Raw genomic sequence first — 16380 nt, forward strand, 5'->3', positions numbered from 1 at the left:
GGTCAAAGCTATTCTAACTGTTCATGATATGTTTTAGTGGAGGTCACCAGAGTTGAAAGGGCAGGGTGAATGACACCTGCTCAGTAATATCAGTAAAGTGATAGCGTGGCTAGTGGCACCTTGTTGAGGTAGCGCTCATTCATGGCCTTGCCGATGTGTTTGATCTCGCAGCGCTGGTCGGCCTCTCTCTTCTTCTCATTGAGTTTCTCAGCAAGGGTCTCAAGTTCAGTCAAGGCCATCTGCAGAGCAAGGCGGTCAGGGTGACCCACTGGCGTGTTTTTCAGCATATCCTTAGTGACAGACAGACAGACAGACAGACAGACACACACACATACAGACACAGACACAAATTGTTCAATCATTCAAATGCATAAGAACACTTCAATATCAGTAATCTCTGATTAAATGTCATAAAATATTAATTTTATGAGACCTGCCATAAATAAAATACTAATTGCTATGCACTGGCACACACAGCTTACATAAGGGAGACATTATGATTCATTACAATCATTTTTCATCTCTGCTAATTAAAGTTTAATCTGTCTGGAAAGACCCCCTCTAGCCTACAGCTAGGAGTGGTGCATTTGTCAAGTCCCACCAGGCTAGAGCTCCCTCTGCTGGTTGACCAGTGAAAGCTCTGTTTGGCCAGCACAAAAGAACAAAGGCACTATGAGAAGATATATCGAACGTTAACATCAAGGTGTGAGGAGACGTGTGTAAGCCATACCTGCAGCAGGAGGATGAACTGAGGGAACCTCTGGATGGGTTTCATCATGAGGCCGTAGAGAGTGACGCGGTCAGCGCTGGTCTCCTGTCGGTGCTGGGGAGGGAGATCCATTTAGACTCAACTGGCACCCACTTTTTCAAACTTCATTTTTCAGGGCCTCTCCTCTCTACCTTTGAGTAGGCTTGGGACTCGTAATTGCGCACACTTTTTTAATTATATTTAAATACACAGTAGTTAGTGACGTCACATATGATACATGAGTTCAACATTTTGAAGAACAACAAGAGCGTCATGTACCTTGAGGAACTCCAGGAAGTTTGGCTTGGTGGCACAGGCTTTCCTAACAACTGCCATGGCCGTGCTGAAATTATTCACATATTCCCGGTAGGCGTCTAACACCATAGATTTGGAGAACTGCAAAAAAAAACGCCAAAAACATGTCAGGCTGAGGACATTAGCACTTCATGTTCTGGAGGCCTCTGACCTACAGCAGGAGTTGATCCTCCTGAGGCTGAAGCAGGGAGTGGTGGGACCAGGGAGGTGAACATAAACAGGGCTGGACTGTTATGAAGTGTGTGGTTTGAGAAGGGAAGAGTGGGGAGGGAGCTTTGCTAACAGAGAGGGGAAAAAAAGACACTGAAAAAAAGGTAGGATCAGGAGACAGAAAGGATCGGTACGGTCACACACGCTGGTCCACCCACACACGCTGTTCCACACACACACACACACCCCCACCCACACCCACACAGTTTGAAAATAACAAGCAACCACAGGCAATGACTAAAGGCTACAGGACAACTCCTCCGAATTAGCACAGAAATTATGTGTGTTGCCAGGCAGCACAGATTTGTTGTATTGTTGGAAAATGCCACCCAAAGAGGAGCTACTGTGTGTGGGAGGTGTGTGCTTGAGTGCTAAAGAGTGTGTGCTTGAGTGCGAAAGAGTGTGTGTGTTTATATAAACAATAAATTCATTTAAGCTGATTGAAATGATGAAACTCATTTCTGCAGATCCCTTTTCTCAACCTGAGTAGGACTGCGTTTCACACATCCTGAAACTTTTTTGACCAGTTCTGATGCATCTATAAGAGAGAGAGAGTGTGTGTGTGTGTGTGTGTGTGTGTGTGTGTGTGACCCTTCACTTACGGAGGCCACAAACACGTCTCCGATCATCTCCAGACTGTCCCACTCAGCCATCCTGCTGGCCAGGGCGATCTGGAAGAGGGCGTGGCACTGAAGGATCTCACGCACGCGATGGAACATCATCTTCCGCTTCCGGTCACTAAGCAACTTGGGCTCAATGTCAGAGAGGGGCTTCTCATATTGCTGTTGAGGAAGGCAGACATTCATCTTTAGAACACTTTTATAAATTATTATTATAATTTTTTTGTACAGATTAAAGGCCAACATCGGATTTCAGAAAGTCCAACATAGATAACTACAATGTTAAGGGGCTAAACTAATACACTAGGTTTTAGTGCAAAAATAAACAGTGAATGATTATTTGCTATTAAATAAATGTACTGAATAATTCAACATGTTTGGCAAGAGTGCACAAGCACCTTGCTGACACCCACACCAGTTCTCACACACCACCTTACCTCTAATATGCGCTTCAGTGCAGCAATATAATTCTTCTCACTTTCTAATATTGATCCAAGAATACACCTCCTCACCACCTGTTGAAACAGTCACACACACACACACACACACACTCTCACGTAACTGATGGCTCTCCTCATTTGTGCCAGCACTATCAGGCTGCTGTGTGCAATCGATGTGGTTGCTCTTTTGAAATGGAGAGAGTAGATCAATAGCAATGTGATAGTGGACTCTGCTGTCCAGACCGCGGTTGAAGCCATTCAGTCTCATCACTTACTAACGGCCATTAAGTGATCCCTCAGCAATCAGTACTACTGACAAGGGGATTTCCCAAATGGTTGGACAGCAGCCTGAGAGAGAGTGCAATGTTTTGTTTGAACAAAACATTAGCAGTGGTGAATCCATTCATGAAAACACTTCCACACTGTACATGTTATTGGACCTAAATCATAGTTATATTAACCATTGGACAAATCGAATTGGTTTTAGATTTCTACACACTATGGCAGCAGAGTGTCTGCCTGGCTAGGTTGTGGGATGAAACATGGTGGGAGTACGGTGTCAGTACAGTTCCCAACCTGTTGTTGCGACAGACCCTCTGGGGCAGGACCCAGCACTGGCTCCACACTCAGGCAGTCCACATCAATGAACAGGTCCGCCTCCTCCTCGTCAAAACAGGCGGACTTCCGCTCTGATAAACAAGAAGGGACAAGATTAGTCTGGACCTTATTTCCGAAGAACACTATAGCGGTAAGCTAAGCTAACTGCTTTCAAAAAGATGCTCCAGTAAAATAACACTGGTGCATACGCTCAATTATTTTAATGTGAGAGCTAAATGCTCCATCATTGTTGAAATAAATAAAGTTTTAAATTGTTTAAATGCAGTGAAGTTGTTACATCTATATTTCCTGTAAGTAATGAAATAACAGCTTAGTGCAGGCTGCTCAGTGCCCATGAGCTCACCGGAGCAGAAGGATTTGGTTCTCATAAAGGATTTGCCCTTCTTCACGGCTGCTTTGGTTTTCTCCAGGCCATCTTTGGTCCCATCTTTGGCAGCCTTCACCAGCTTTTGGACCTGTTGTGCAGCAGAACAGTAGTGAACAGCAGACACCGGCTGGTGGCCTTGTCCACTACCACTAAAGCTAGACACCCACCTGGCAGCTGGGACGCAGACACCAAGGACAGAGGGAGGAGAAAGGAGGGAGGAGGGAGGAGAGAGGAGAGAGGAGGCGGCTGCATTGGGGAGGTTATGTACTTGACACCGAAACACAGCAGCTGGGTGAGCAGCTCAACAGTCAGTCAACCAATGAGAACATTTGTCAACACTGTACCTGTCATTTTGACAAAGACCGGTGACACACAGGGCCCCATGAGCAGACTTTGAGGTCTACTGCGGGTTTCATGGTTTATGTACAGTACCCTGCAGGTATTCAACCCGCCCTGAAATCACCATTTTCTCAAACATATTTTTTCCCAAGAAGCCTTTAAATTGTGTACATTTATGTTCTAATATACTTATGAAGAAAAGTGGAAAATGGTGATGACTTTCAAGGGTGATGAATACTTTTAAAAAGGCACTGCAGTTGACATTTTGGTCAAGAAATTCAAAAAATCCATTTCATTAGACTTTCGAATACCCATACCCATGTGGACTTTGAGCTGCCTGTCACAGCTGGAACAGTCCCCTGACGATGAAAGAGAATTTGAGAGTAGAATCACCTGTGACACAATGACACCTAACAGCACGGAAGATGAGCAGGGGCATGCAAAGCAAAGCGCAAGGTGCCACAGCCTCGGAGCGCTGACACATGGAAACGGGAAAGGGAGGAGTAAATGAACGAATGAATGAATTAAAAGAGTAAAAATGACACAACTATGGACACCCACAAGGATCAGATTTGAGGATCGGATCAGCGCACATTGCTCCCTCTGCATAGATGCGGTTAAAGACATTTAAGACCAGTGTCTCTGTAGGTACAGTTAATGACACAGGGAGAAAGGGGCAGGAGACACGGTTTAGTTCAGGACTAAGTGAACAGTTAGCCCACCACCGGTCAGGTTGCGTCAGGGGAGGTTCGGAAGCCTGTAGTCAGAGCGGACGAGGAACGGGGGGACGGAACACACGTTTGTATTTAGTCTAGTGGGGTGGGTGGGAGAGGAAGTGACATCATGGCCATGGGGATTTACCTTCAGCTCGTGTTTCTGTCTGAGCTGCTGGAGCTCTACAGTCCCCACGGCATTTGCCATGAGATCTCTCATCTTTCGCTCATAGTGTTCTTTCAAGCGAGTCAGATCTTGAGAGAGCTGAGTGGAAGCAAAGGGGGAGGGGTTACAAGACGGCCCTTTGAAGACAGGTTACAGCCGGAGGACGCCAGTCACGCCGCCCTCCCCAACCTCAGACACGCAGATGCACGCAAGGGCGCGCAAATACACAAACACACAGCTACACACACACACACAAACACACACATTTCTCACTCACTTATGCAAGGTAACTATCTTTCCCACTCATACAAACACACAGGCATACAAACTAAATTATACATTTCCAACATACAGAGCTTTACCGTTTCATTCATACGTATACACAAGTATATTTTTCATTTTTGCTGAACAAAATAATGTAAGGCAAACATGCGAGAGCACAAAGCATAGCAAAGCATGGCACTGTTTAGCTTCGGATTTTAACACCGGGACAACAGCAGACCTTAAGTTCATATAACCAAAAAACAAGTAAGTTCCTTTCAAGAAGAACACACACAATGTGTGTGTGTGTGTCTGTGTGCTATTCCAGCCAGTAGACAATTTCTAATCAACGTCAGTGCTCAGTGAAAAAGGTAAGCCATGTTCCTTTAACACAACACCAAACTTAATCTTGATAAACTCATCTCTGCTCCTCCCTGACTTTCTTTCCACCACTTCTGTCACGTTCCTTGGGTGCGGTCTTCTTCATTTACCAATATTTATCACAACCCATGGCTCACACACACTCACACTCACACTCTGCCATCCTGGTGCCAAGCCAGTAAAAACGACAGAGCTGAGTCATTACCCATTACCACCATTTAATGAGCCTCCGCTACATCACACCCTGCTCTGGAACCAGTCCCCTCAGATAAATGACTAGTTGCCTGGCAAATTGCACCAGAGGTGGTTGACTGATGACAGTGTTAAACTGTTAAGACGGCTGTTGTACTGTAGCAAGTGGTGGTTTAACTGGTAATGCATACGTCAGCAATTGTGGGCAGCCATGCCAGTCACAGTGTCAGCAATGTCCTAACACTCAAGAACCTTTGTTGGCCATTCTGTTAGCATCGCTATGTCTTTGACTCAGATGAAGAGGATGAGGATGATGTGTTACATACATGGGTCCTCTGACTGGGCGTCCTCCTGCGGACGAAGGCGTCGGGGAGGCCGTTCTCGCCATGGCCCTCGCCGTCGCTTTGCTCCTCGTAGCTCTCGAACTCGCTGGAACTCCAGCCGTCTCCCAGCGAACTTCCCCCGTCCCCCAGTTCCACGTCATCGTAAATCATCTCATCAGGGTCTGGAGGGAGGGTGTGTGTGTGTGTGTGTGGGCAAGTGTGCACGCATGTGTGTGTGTGTGTGTGTGTGTGAATGAGAAGGATGACAGCTAGGTCAAGCAAAATGAAAGTGACAACGCAAACAGCTGCAACAGTAGAGAGTAAATACTGCTGAACCCAGAGTGATCTAACAAATAGACTGACAGGGAGATACATCATCAGATTGATTTTTCTTATGTTATTATAAATCCTAATGAAGTGGACATCTCCAGTTTATATCTAGACTACAACCGTCTTTACATATAACACCTTCAGAGGAGAGTGAAGATGCCCAATGCATGGTCTTCATTGTTAGGAAAACGTAACAAGTTTAGTTCCTAAAGACTGGAAATGGAAGTGAAAGTAGGGTAAAGACCAAACAAAAGCTGACACTTGAAAGAACGCCGTGAGAATATCAGAGCCAACCAACCTGTAGAGTCTGAGTTCTCTCGGGGGACGTCATCGTAAATCACTTCATCTGGATCTACGCAAACAAACAAACAAACAAACAATAGTCGGTTTGTTATCTCTTGCAGCCCATCAGAGAGAGAGGGCAACAGACAGACATGCATGAGGCGGTGTGTCAGCACAGTGCCCAGTGCCCAGTCAAGACTAGCGCTGTGGGCTCCAAAGGGGGGACCAGACAGAGGCACGGTTCCTCAAACAAAGAGGAAGGAAACGGGAATGGAAGGTGCTTTTCTTTTCTTTTTTTTTTTTTTAAGTTGGAAAGAAGCACGGGTCTCGAGCGGGTTTACAAGATGTCATGATTCTCGATCCCGTGATATGTCTCTGGGCAGATGTACAGGAAGATGCAACACTTGTTTACCCCTTGTTTACTCACTTTCCATCCAAGCAGTGTTTGCAGGATCTGACACCCATTTAGTCAAAGCATCTTCCTCTCTGATGACTGGGTGCTCTTCAGTGAAGACGCTGAGAGGGGGGATAAAACGGTGAATAATAACATGATTTATGCAGTCAGCAATCCATCACAAAACACACAGCAGTATCATGAATGCACAATTACAGTTCAGTGGCAGTGGCAGTTCCTGAAGATCAGATCACCATTAAATATAGCATGTTAAGTTTTTCACTCACCTATCACCAGAAGTATTTCCTGTGCCCACTACTGTGACTGAAAAGATAATGGAGAATTTTTTTTGAGTTAAACTAATTGTTACAAGAGCCACAGCATAGAGATGGGCTTGGCTGCATTCTCAAATAATCACCACTAGGGGTCAGCACCAGATTATTGCATAATATCTAGTAAAATTACAAATCAGATGTCAAATAGAAGACAGGACACATGCAGTTCAACTTTGGGATAATTTCATCCTCTTATACTCTTAAATGTTGTGTCAGACGTTGTAAAACGATTCATTAATTAACTTTCTTTCTTTCTTCAGAGCAACCTAAAGTGACATAGCAGTAGCCAAAGTTGTTCAATCTGGACCTAAAAATGGTGGGTTCTCCCCACATAAAGACTGTATAATTACATGGCTATTCTACACCCCCAGGCTAGCCAAGTCACACATCTGGAGTGGGCTTCTGTAACAGCCTGGAGAAAACAGGAAAATCACCACAGCCAAGGAGGGGCTAAATATAGCGGTCGCTTCCTCATGGAAATGCAGCCGGGGCAGGATATAGAGAGGAGAAGAGCAGTGAAATAGAGAGAAAGGGGGAAACTATACTCTGTGTTCCGAAGAGAGACAGAGAGATCCATGAAGAACTTTAACTATGGGATGACATAATAGGACAGGCAGTAAATGGTGTAGGGCAGGAAAACAAAGGGCAGACAGTAAATGGTGGGATTTCCAAAAACACTCTCACCATCCTCATCCACAGAGAAGTGTCTGATGATGACTGGGGTGGTGTAGGCTGGCGTGATCATGGGCACGTTGGAGGGCACAGCGTAGCCACAGGGCACTGGCACAGAGTAACCAGACCGCACACCGGGGCTGCTGGGCATCTCCTGGGCCTCCGGGTCCTTCTCAGCGGCGGCAGGGGAAGAGGCGGGCGCTGAGGGCTGCGGCTGCAGCAGCTGCGGTTGGAAGGGGGTGATGTCGATCACGGAGTAGGGGTTAACCTTCCCCTGGGAGGTGCTCCTGGGTGCCGCGGGGGGAGGGCCGGGGGCCTGGCTGGACATTCCTTCATCTGAGGGGGTCAATGCACAACACTGCTTCTGTTCATTTCTGCATGAATTGCTGAAAGTGGGCCTGGCATAGCCTACAAGAACACAGGTTTTTCAAAGTCATCTGCTAATACATTTCCCTGTAACAGTTTAGCACAGCAGCCATGTCAGATATTTAGTTCTTATTGGTGTCCTGCGTGCCTTGCTGTAACTACACCAAAGCGTGAGTTACTCCTTAAACAGCAGGCATCGCAGTTTGACTGAGGCCTACTCTCTTAGGCCAGATAAAAAAAAAATGTAAGTCTCCGTGCCTATGATGCAGTGCTACTCTGGCAGATAAAAATCACCCCCCTCCGTTCCCCTGTGCTGAGCTCTCAAAGCACACTTCAGATAGGCAGGGGACGGCAGCGGAGCGGCGCCTGGGCTTGCAGAGGGCTGAGAGAGTGACCCTTGAGCTCAAGAGCAGAAGGAGAGAGTAGATGAGGAGAGGGAGAGAGGAGGAGAGGAGAAGGGGAAAAGGGGGAGGTGTAGTGGAGGAGTCACCTGCAGCTGCCACTGATGACAGACAGAACCACAGACCTTAAAACAGCTCGAGAGAGAGAGTCAAGATAACAAACAGCAACACACTGCTTGATTTAACAGCACGCTTGGCGAGGTTTCAGAGGTCTAGTTCTAAAGTGGTTTGGGTGATGGAGGGTCCCACTAGCAGCATGGCTGATGCCATCTGTAGTCTTATGAGAAGTGAAAAGATGGCTTTGTCTGAACTAATATAAAAAGAGCATATGGATTCTTCCTGACATATGCTGCATTGATAATGACCTCAGACAACAGGCATGCAGTACAGTCAATAAATGTTTCAGTTATTTGACTACAACTGTGTAAAAAAAACCTCTTACAAAGTCATATGATGAAATATGACACTGATTCTATGATCACTGTAGCAATCTGTTACAACGCATTTTGACTGACTTGATCAATGGCTGAAACATCTAGAAATGTCTACAATTCATAATTGTACTGGGTTTGGACATGCAACCTATACCAATGTTATTAACTGTGATAATAAACTTGGCCTACCAAACATATGCAAGTCTGCATGCACATGAATAGCCATTGAAATGGATGACATGATCACTTGTAAGCGTCTGCACACATTTGTTAAACATAAAGCATTGGTTAAATATAAGGCATTGGTTAAATACAAGGCAGCCTGCCACAGACCAGGACCATCTACTGCAGTGGCCCACGCACCTTTCCGTCCAGGGTCTGGAGCAGCAGCAGCAGAAGCATCCTCTGGGGGTGGAGGTAAGCCAGTCTCTGGGGCAGCAACACTGGGGGGTGGAGGCTCCTCCTGATGGGGAGGGGGTAATTGAGCCTCTGGAGCAGCAGACGTAGGGGTAGGGGTGGGGTTAGTGGTTACGGTGCTGGGGGCCTCACAGCTCTCCTCTGGGGGCGGAAGAGGGAAAGCTGCATCTGTGGTGGTGGTGGCGGTGGTTGTTGGGGCTGGGCTGGCCTCAGGAGTGGGGTTGGGGTGAGGAGGAGCAGGGAGGGGAGCGCCGGCCCCTGGTGGAGGAGGACACTCACCTCCCAGCATGCCCTGCTCGGCGTAATCGGGGGCAGGAGGGGCGGGGGGAGGGCGGTCGGCCTCTGGGATGTCGTCCCCACTGTCGTCAAACTCGAACCGCTCACCCTCATCTTCGTCATCGAACGCCATGCCCTCCGCTAACACTGAGAAGAGACGGATATGAGAGGGAGAGTCTAGATGTGAGGAGGAGCATTTCAGGGTCACACACTTGTGTAGAACATTTTTTCAAAAAAAAATTTTTTTGCATTGTCCTTAACGGAGATGCATGGAATGTCAGGAAGTTTAAATTTAGCCCAAAACTTGCCCAACCTCAAGATGACTTACACAAAAACATTCACTCAGGACAAAAAAAATTCTTTCTGAAGTTTTAGCCTGAAGTTGTGCAAATTATCTATATTTATGGCTGCTCGAACTTAAGTGAGTGACCCCTGTCCACCAGTTAAGACAGCTCTTCAAAGACCCTCACTTATTTATGGCATAGGGTGTGTTAAGGACCCATCGAGCAAGTACAGACTGAATTACTTCGAACAACAGAAGGTCTGTTATTAACGGTCCAGCAGGTTTGAGTGACCTTGACTGAAAAGAGGAATAGTGTTTCAAGATAAAATAGTGCATAATTAAATTCAACGCATACAAACGTTCACATTGTTTAAGAATGTATTTTTACACAATGTGAACATGGGGATTTCCAACACCACCACAGCTCAGAAAGACTTTCTTTTCACAAGAAGCGAGAAACATGCCAACATAACAAGAGGACAGATGAAAGAGAGTGACTCAGGAAAAGAAGGAAATGCAATCAGAGAGACAGGAAACCAGTTCCTCACACCTCCCTGTAACCAGAAATACGCCACAATGTCCCATGATGCTCCCTAACTCTCAATATCCACTGTTCTACTGTATGACATCTTATCTAGGTCACACATTAGTCTGACAGATTGGCTGACAGATACATCTTACAACAAGCCACCGAGAACTACATTCAGAACAGTGTTGTCACATTAAGAACACAGGAGTCACCGCTATTCACTATTACTTCATTTTGAAAAAACACATGGATTTCATTTTTAGACACCAGATTGTGTTCTTTATGGGAATGTATATGATTTTTTTTACCATGTGTCCCACAATTGATTGTGGATTGTTGAAAATAACCCCTGGTTGATTGGACATGTCTCAATAGGAGGTCTACTTAAAGCTACCAGATCCAAGTTGCCATCAGGTAGAAATATACTCCAGAGACACATAGCTTTTAGAAAAATGCAGTGACCAGAGTGCTAGTCAGCTGAGAACACTCTGAAACCAAAGAGGAAGGAGGGGGAACTCCAACACCAGTCTACATTCAGGTCGGTGAGATCACTCCAAAGAAAAAAATGTGCAAAAGGTATGTGCCGCTCTCCATTCATTCTCCCCGCCCTTCTCCTCCAGCTCCCCTTGCTCGCACCACACAAGGGAGGCAGGGGAGGCGCACACATCTGAGCGGAGTGCCACAGCTCAGGAAGGGGAGCTTCCAGCAGTGCCGAGTGTTATCTCCTTAAGTCAACAAAGCTTAGCACCGGGGCTGGCACATCTCTGCCCTCAGGAATGCCACGGATTCCTTGCGCTGGCGAAACAGCGGCATTCCTGACCGATTTCAGGCCACTGGGGCCCAATATCCTGACCCTTAGGATCACAAACAACAAAATATTCCAAGTTTGGTTTGGTCCAATTTCCTGCTGCCGTGAGTCACTTGTTTCCATGTGCCCCCATGATTCAACGTGGGATCAGGTGAGGTTGAACTGTAATATAAGCCATACATTCAAGTCAGCTTTTCCACTATGCTTCTATCATAGAAATACATAGTAAACTCCAAAGAGGGAACACAATGCTGAGAACAAAGGGTTCCTTTCCCAAACCATTACAGGTTTTATGACCTCTTTTCATTCACATATATGCAATTAAAATGTTCTTTATCTTGAACATAAATGTAGCGAATAAGATTTTCAACTGTTGGACTCAATGGGAAAAATATAAAGCCATTCAGGACATCCAAACATCTTGACAGTAACTTGTATTTGGCAACAACGGCAGAGTCTGTCTTTGTGTTTGTCAATTCTTGTGAAAAATCATGAGAGAAGTCTTTTCATGTTTCCTTTTACCCCCTGAAGGCCATGCTGCCTGTTGCCCCTTTGAACACGAAGCAAGTCTCCTAACCCTTTGCCCTAGCCCTGCCCCTCACAACTCATCAAGTTGGCCCCCAGAGTCTGGTACCAGTTTCAGGATGCGCGTCAGCAACATGACCCCTTTAAATCAGCAGCACTGACATGAAGGATCCTCTCCAGGCTCTCATGCCCACAGACCAGGCCTGTGCAGGAGAATACCCCAGCCAGAGGTTCTCACAAGCTAAAACATGACTACTGTGGAGAGGAACAGGAAAAGCAAGGCAAGAGAATGCCAATAAAAGTGAGACAGGGAGGTGAACAAGACAGATAAACAAATAAAGAGAGAAATCGTCAAAGTTGCCAGAAATGGGGAGTTGAGAAAACAAGAGAGACGGAAGTCTAAACAAAGAGACGTGGCAAATCTCCACACTGGAAAGACTTGAGAGCCTAGAAGGAGGTTATCAGCTCCTGTCTGCTCTAATGAAGGGGTGGGATGAAAGATAAGGCACACGCGTGAGACAGAGAGAGTTTCCACTGAATCTCAAAGAGACAGGAGGAGCACTGATTACAGAGGATTACTGAATATGCACTACCACCCTCCTCAGAAAGCCTGGGGCGCGCGTGCGCGCACACACGCACACACACACACACACACACACACACAGAGAAAACAGTAACAAGACCCAAAACATCAAACACATGTATAAAAAAAACACTAAAATGAGAAGTTCTGTTAATCTCTCTTTTAGTAAAATTGAAAACTGAAATCAAACCTTAAGCAATAGAACTATGGATCTGAAAGTGTGCCGCACAGAATCCCTCTCAGAGTTAGACACAGTAATAGAGTGTCTCTGGGCATGGTGCCACCACTAACGTGCAGGGGCATTGTTTCTGGCCTACTGGGCCTGGTTTAAACGTGTGCCGTGTGGACTGAGCGGTGAGGTGCAGATGGTAGCGTTAGCTGCGAGTCCCCTGTGAGAGCGAGGCCTCACACTCAGCGCACACACACACACACACACACACACACACACAAACAGGGCTGTATTGTCCCCGGCGGGTGGCTATTGTCGATTCATAACCACAATATAGATTCTGTTCTGCTGGCTCGCTGCTCATGCCGGGGCCGCACACAGGCAAATTAGTCACCAGGGTCACTCCGTGCACTGGCATCTCCGTGGCAACGGCGCCCGGCGACAGCCCAGCTGGAATCCAGGCATGTCTGTGGTTCACACGTCCCCCCCCCCCCTTTCTAAACTCCTTCTCTTGCTTTTGGTCTCGCTGTGACTCACCAGTCCCTCAGTGTCTTTCTCAGTGTCTGTCTCAATCTCTTTTTCAACCTCTCTGTTTTCAAGTCTTTAGTTCTCATTCTCTCTCCTTATCAGTCTGTCTGTGGTTCAAACAGATTCCACTCAAGCTGGTGTTCGCTGTCAAAGAATCTGCTCTGCTCTCATTCTGTCTACTTTTGTCTCCATCTCCCACCCTCTATTTTTTCTCTCTCTCTGTCTCTCTCTTTCTAGTGACGCTGCACAGCTGAAAGGAGCTGTGGCTGCTGATGCACCCTTGTCCTGGCTCTTGCTCTGCATTTCTTCTATTCCTCCTCCTCTCTTGCGCTCCCTGCTTCCTCGCTTCACGTCCCACACGCTCCTCAGTGGCTGGGAAGAGGAATGTGTTTACACGTGTGTGCGTTCATGCTCTCGCTCACTCTCTCTCTCTCTACTTTAGTCTCTCTCTCTTTTTCACTTTGTGATTGACTTATGAGGTACAGGACGAACCATTAACATACACACCTATACACCTTTATTCACGTCCTTGGTCATAGCATTTCCATGCTGTTTCTACATGCAGAGGCTACACAGGTGAGCAAACTGTATGGTACTGAGCCTGTCTTTGCTTGAAGAATAACACAGGCTTAACTGTCATCATGTCAGGCAATACCAGCTACACCTACATGACAACTTCACCTTGTGTATGACAAACGGCAACAAGGGGAAGTTTCCAAGTGGAAGAAAAAAACCTACATCAAGAACCACACGTCATACAATGACTAAAATAGAATAAACTGTTCATGTAAACAAACAGAATAGGGGTGAGTTTTGAGCAGACAGCTCAGAGTAGAAGTGTGAGGAGGAGGCCTACTTTCAGGAGGAGGTGGAGGAAAGTCTTCCACATCCATGCTGCTCAGGGTACGGGGGATGAGAAGACGACGATGTAGTCTGCTTCAGGCCAACGCACGGTCCTGGCGGGGAGGAGGAGGAGGAGGAGGAGAGAGGGGGAGAGAAGCAGAGGAGTTGAGGAGCATTTCACAGAATAGACAAACATTCTTCCATCCAGTCAGTTTGTCTGCATGAACAACAGGCTCTCAAGGGTGAGAAATCTAACATTTGCCCAAAGTGTGTTGCCAAGTCAAGTTTCATGGACAAAATGTGGTCTCCAAGTTTTTTGGTGAGTAAGTGTAAATGTGAGTGGGTGCTAGACACAAAGAAACAAACAAACCAAAAAATAAATGAAAAAATAACGGTGAAATCCTTCTTTGGTATTAGACACATTGATGGAACAAAGCAAACACTAAAGTCTAAATCCTTTCATCTGTTTGACAAATGAGCATCTCTGCTGTGGCTAATTCGAACGAATTTCCAAACAAAAGCGCAAGAGGAAACAATAACACCCGTGGAATGTTGAGCAAAGCTTTTTTTTGTGGTCAGAGACATTGACTGATTAACCAACAAGCATCCCCATTATGCGCTAATGCATGTCGTGGGGCCAACAACTATTCAAGACAGGCCAATATAGAATGCCCAACTTCATATTACAGTTTCATTACTTTTTAATGAAAGCATCCAACATTGCAATGACATGCTCATCATGGAGCTGGGGATCTTGACACCCTCCTGAGGAGTTTAATCGGAGTTTAGAAAAGGTCTCTCCACTGAGCAGCAGTAGCAAAACTTGGGGATGACTTCACGGCGAGAGCTAATTATTCCCTCAGGCATCAATCCCAGTCACCTCCTGAGCTGTAATTCAGAACGTGCTAAAGACTCTTCTAAGCATCACCTACCATGAGCCATTAACCCTTGAGGGGGGCGCGGGTTATTGATTCAAAGGTCAATGATCAACCCGGTGTGGCCAGTAACGCACCTTTTGATCAGCCAGGCGGCACCTCATTCATAAACATGAGTTGAGCGGAGCAGAGATTGGAGGCCCTGCTTCAGTGGATCTCAATGAGACATAAGCAAACATGAGACATGAGCCAATGCCCTATGCTCCACACACACAAACTCCACACCTAATCCTCTCCCACTGTTACTCCCCCATGTATTGTGTGTAATCCATCTAAAACGCCTCAGGAAAAACAACATACAGTACATGCAGGGACATGAGGAGGTCTCTCCTGCCTTCAAGTCAGGGTTAGATTCTTTTGGAGCAATTTACCGTGCTCTATGGAAGAGGGGAATGTGGGGGATGAGAATTGGAGAGAGCACAGGGACGAGGAAGAGATGGTGGAGCGATGAGGTCAATGCACAGAATAAGAGACTCTTTGTGACGAGTTGACATGTTATGTACATGAGGGTGAACAGCCGTCCTGGGGCTGTGCACTAGTCCCAGTGCAAGCAGCGGAGAGGAGCAGGCAGAGAAAGACAAGACTGTGGCACGTGAAGACACGCTCGTCTCGGAGGAGAACAATACTCGACGTCTGTCACAATTGACCCGCACGACCCACTCAAGGGCACAGAAACGTTTGCACAAACAGAGGCAGCAGCCTGCAATGGGACAATACCCTAACAATGTGAAAAAAAGAGAGAGAGAGAAAGAAAGAAAGACTGAGCCAAGAGATAATGCCATATGAGGGTAGAAAGCTTGTTTTGTCTGCCAAAATGCCAAATCTGGGTGGACTAAATTGTCTTTATGGTCCACACACCGGGTGTTTGGCAACAGTCTGACAGACAAAATCCTACACAAAATGCTATGCCATTCTGGCAAATTAGGCCATCCTGCTTTTTTATCACAATGAATCGTTCTGTGACATGTATTCTGGTACCTACACTGTACAACCAATACATTTCTCACTTTTATGGTCCTCACTTTAATATCCTTTAATAATTAAACATTGAACATTTAACTGAAATAATAAACCTTCAGAGTCCAAATGAAAAGGTAATGTCTTTTCTCATAGATATTCCAGGGGCCATCCCACTGCAGACAGGGAAGGAGGAGTGCGTGTTTTAATGATCAAGGGAACCCCTGTCAGTCAGACCACAGAGGAAGTAGCGAAGGACATCAAGCGTGACTGACAAAGGAGCCACCAGCTCACGCCTGTGCTGTTCTCTCCACTTATGCTGTGGGATAGGAAGGATGGGAGGGGAGAGGAAACACAGGAATCAGGTGTTCCTGTGAGTGTGAGAGAGAGAGCGTGTGTGTGTCTGTGTGTGTGCTTCTGTGTGCGTCTGTGTTTGTGTGCGTCTGTGTGTGTATACCCTGTATGTGCTAGTTGAATGTGTCAATGTTCGGCCATTCTTAAAAATATCTTCGTAATCTCAGTAATCAACACTTTCAAGTTGACCGCAACCAAATTTGTTTCCACATTGTTTGATCTGCCGACTTGCTGACTATAACTTTCTTTTGCAACGGAGTAAAATA

The 16380-nt window shown here is 46.2% G+C and overlaps 1 protein-coding gene across 2 annotated transcripts in view; it reads right to left on the bottom strand.

The window, feature by feature from the left end:
• arhgef10 (Rho guanine nucleotide exchange factor (GEF) 10) overlaps positions 1-16380 on the bottom strand; it is a 55489-nt gene that overhangs the window by 31829 nt on the left and 7280 nt on the right. The window contains exons 2-16 of one of the 2 annotated variants that reach the window (XM_080850317.1): positions 13882-13981; positions 9271-9747; positions 7719-8042; positions 6987-7023; positions 6733-6821; positions 6322-6375; positions 5697-5875; positions 4519-4635; positions 3295-3406; positions 2910-3022; positions 2331-2408; positions 1876-2055; positions 1028-1144; positions 731-823; positions 120-290 (exon numbers count right to left, since the gene is read on the bottom strand). In XM_080850317.1, coding sequence (XP_080706443.1) covers positions 120-290; positions 731-823; positions 1028-1144; positions 1876-2055; positions 2331-2408; positions 2910-3022; positions 3295-3406; positions 4519-4635; positions 5697-5875; positions 6322-6375; positions 6733-6821; positions 6987-7023; positions 7719-8042; positions 9271-9747; positions 13882-13918 — 2178 coding nt within the window. In that variant the 5' untranslated portion in view covers positions 13919-13981. Of the gene's footprint in view, positions 1-119; positions 291-730; positions 824-1027; positions 1145-1875; positions 2056-2330; positions 2409-2909; positions 3023-3294; positions 3407-4518; positions 4636-5696; positions 5876-6321; positions 6376-6732; positions 6822-6986; positions 7024-7718; positions 8043-9270; positions 9748-13881; positions 13982-16380 lie in introns of those variants that run through there. The other variant, XM_080850316.1, reaches the window with a different exon arrangement.

The sequence above is a fragment of the Sprattus sprattus genome (assembly GCF_963457725.1).
Source record: "Sprattus sprattus genome assembly, chromosome: 13".
In the NCBI taxonomy this organism is placed as follows: domain Eukaryota; kingdom Metazoa; phylum Chordata; class Actinopteri; order Clupeiformes; family Clupeidae; genus Sprattus; species Sprattus sprattus.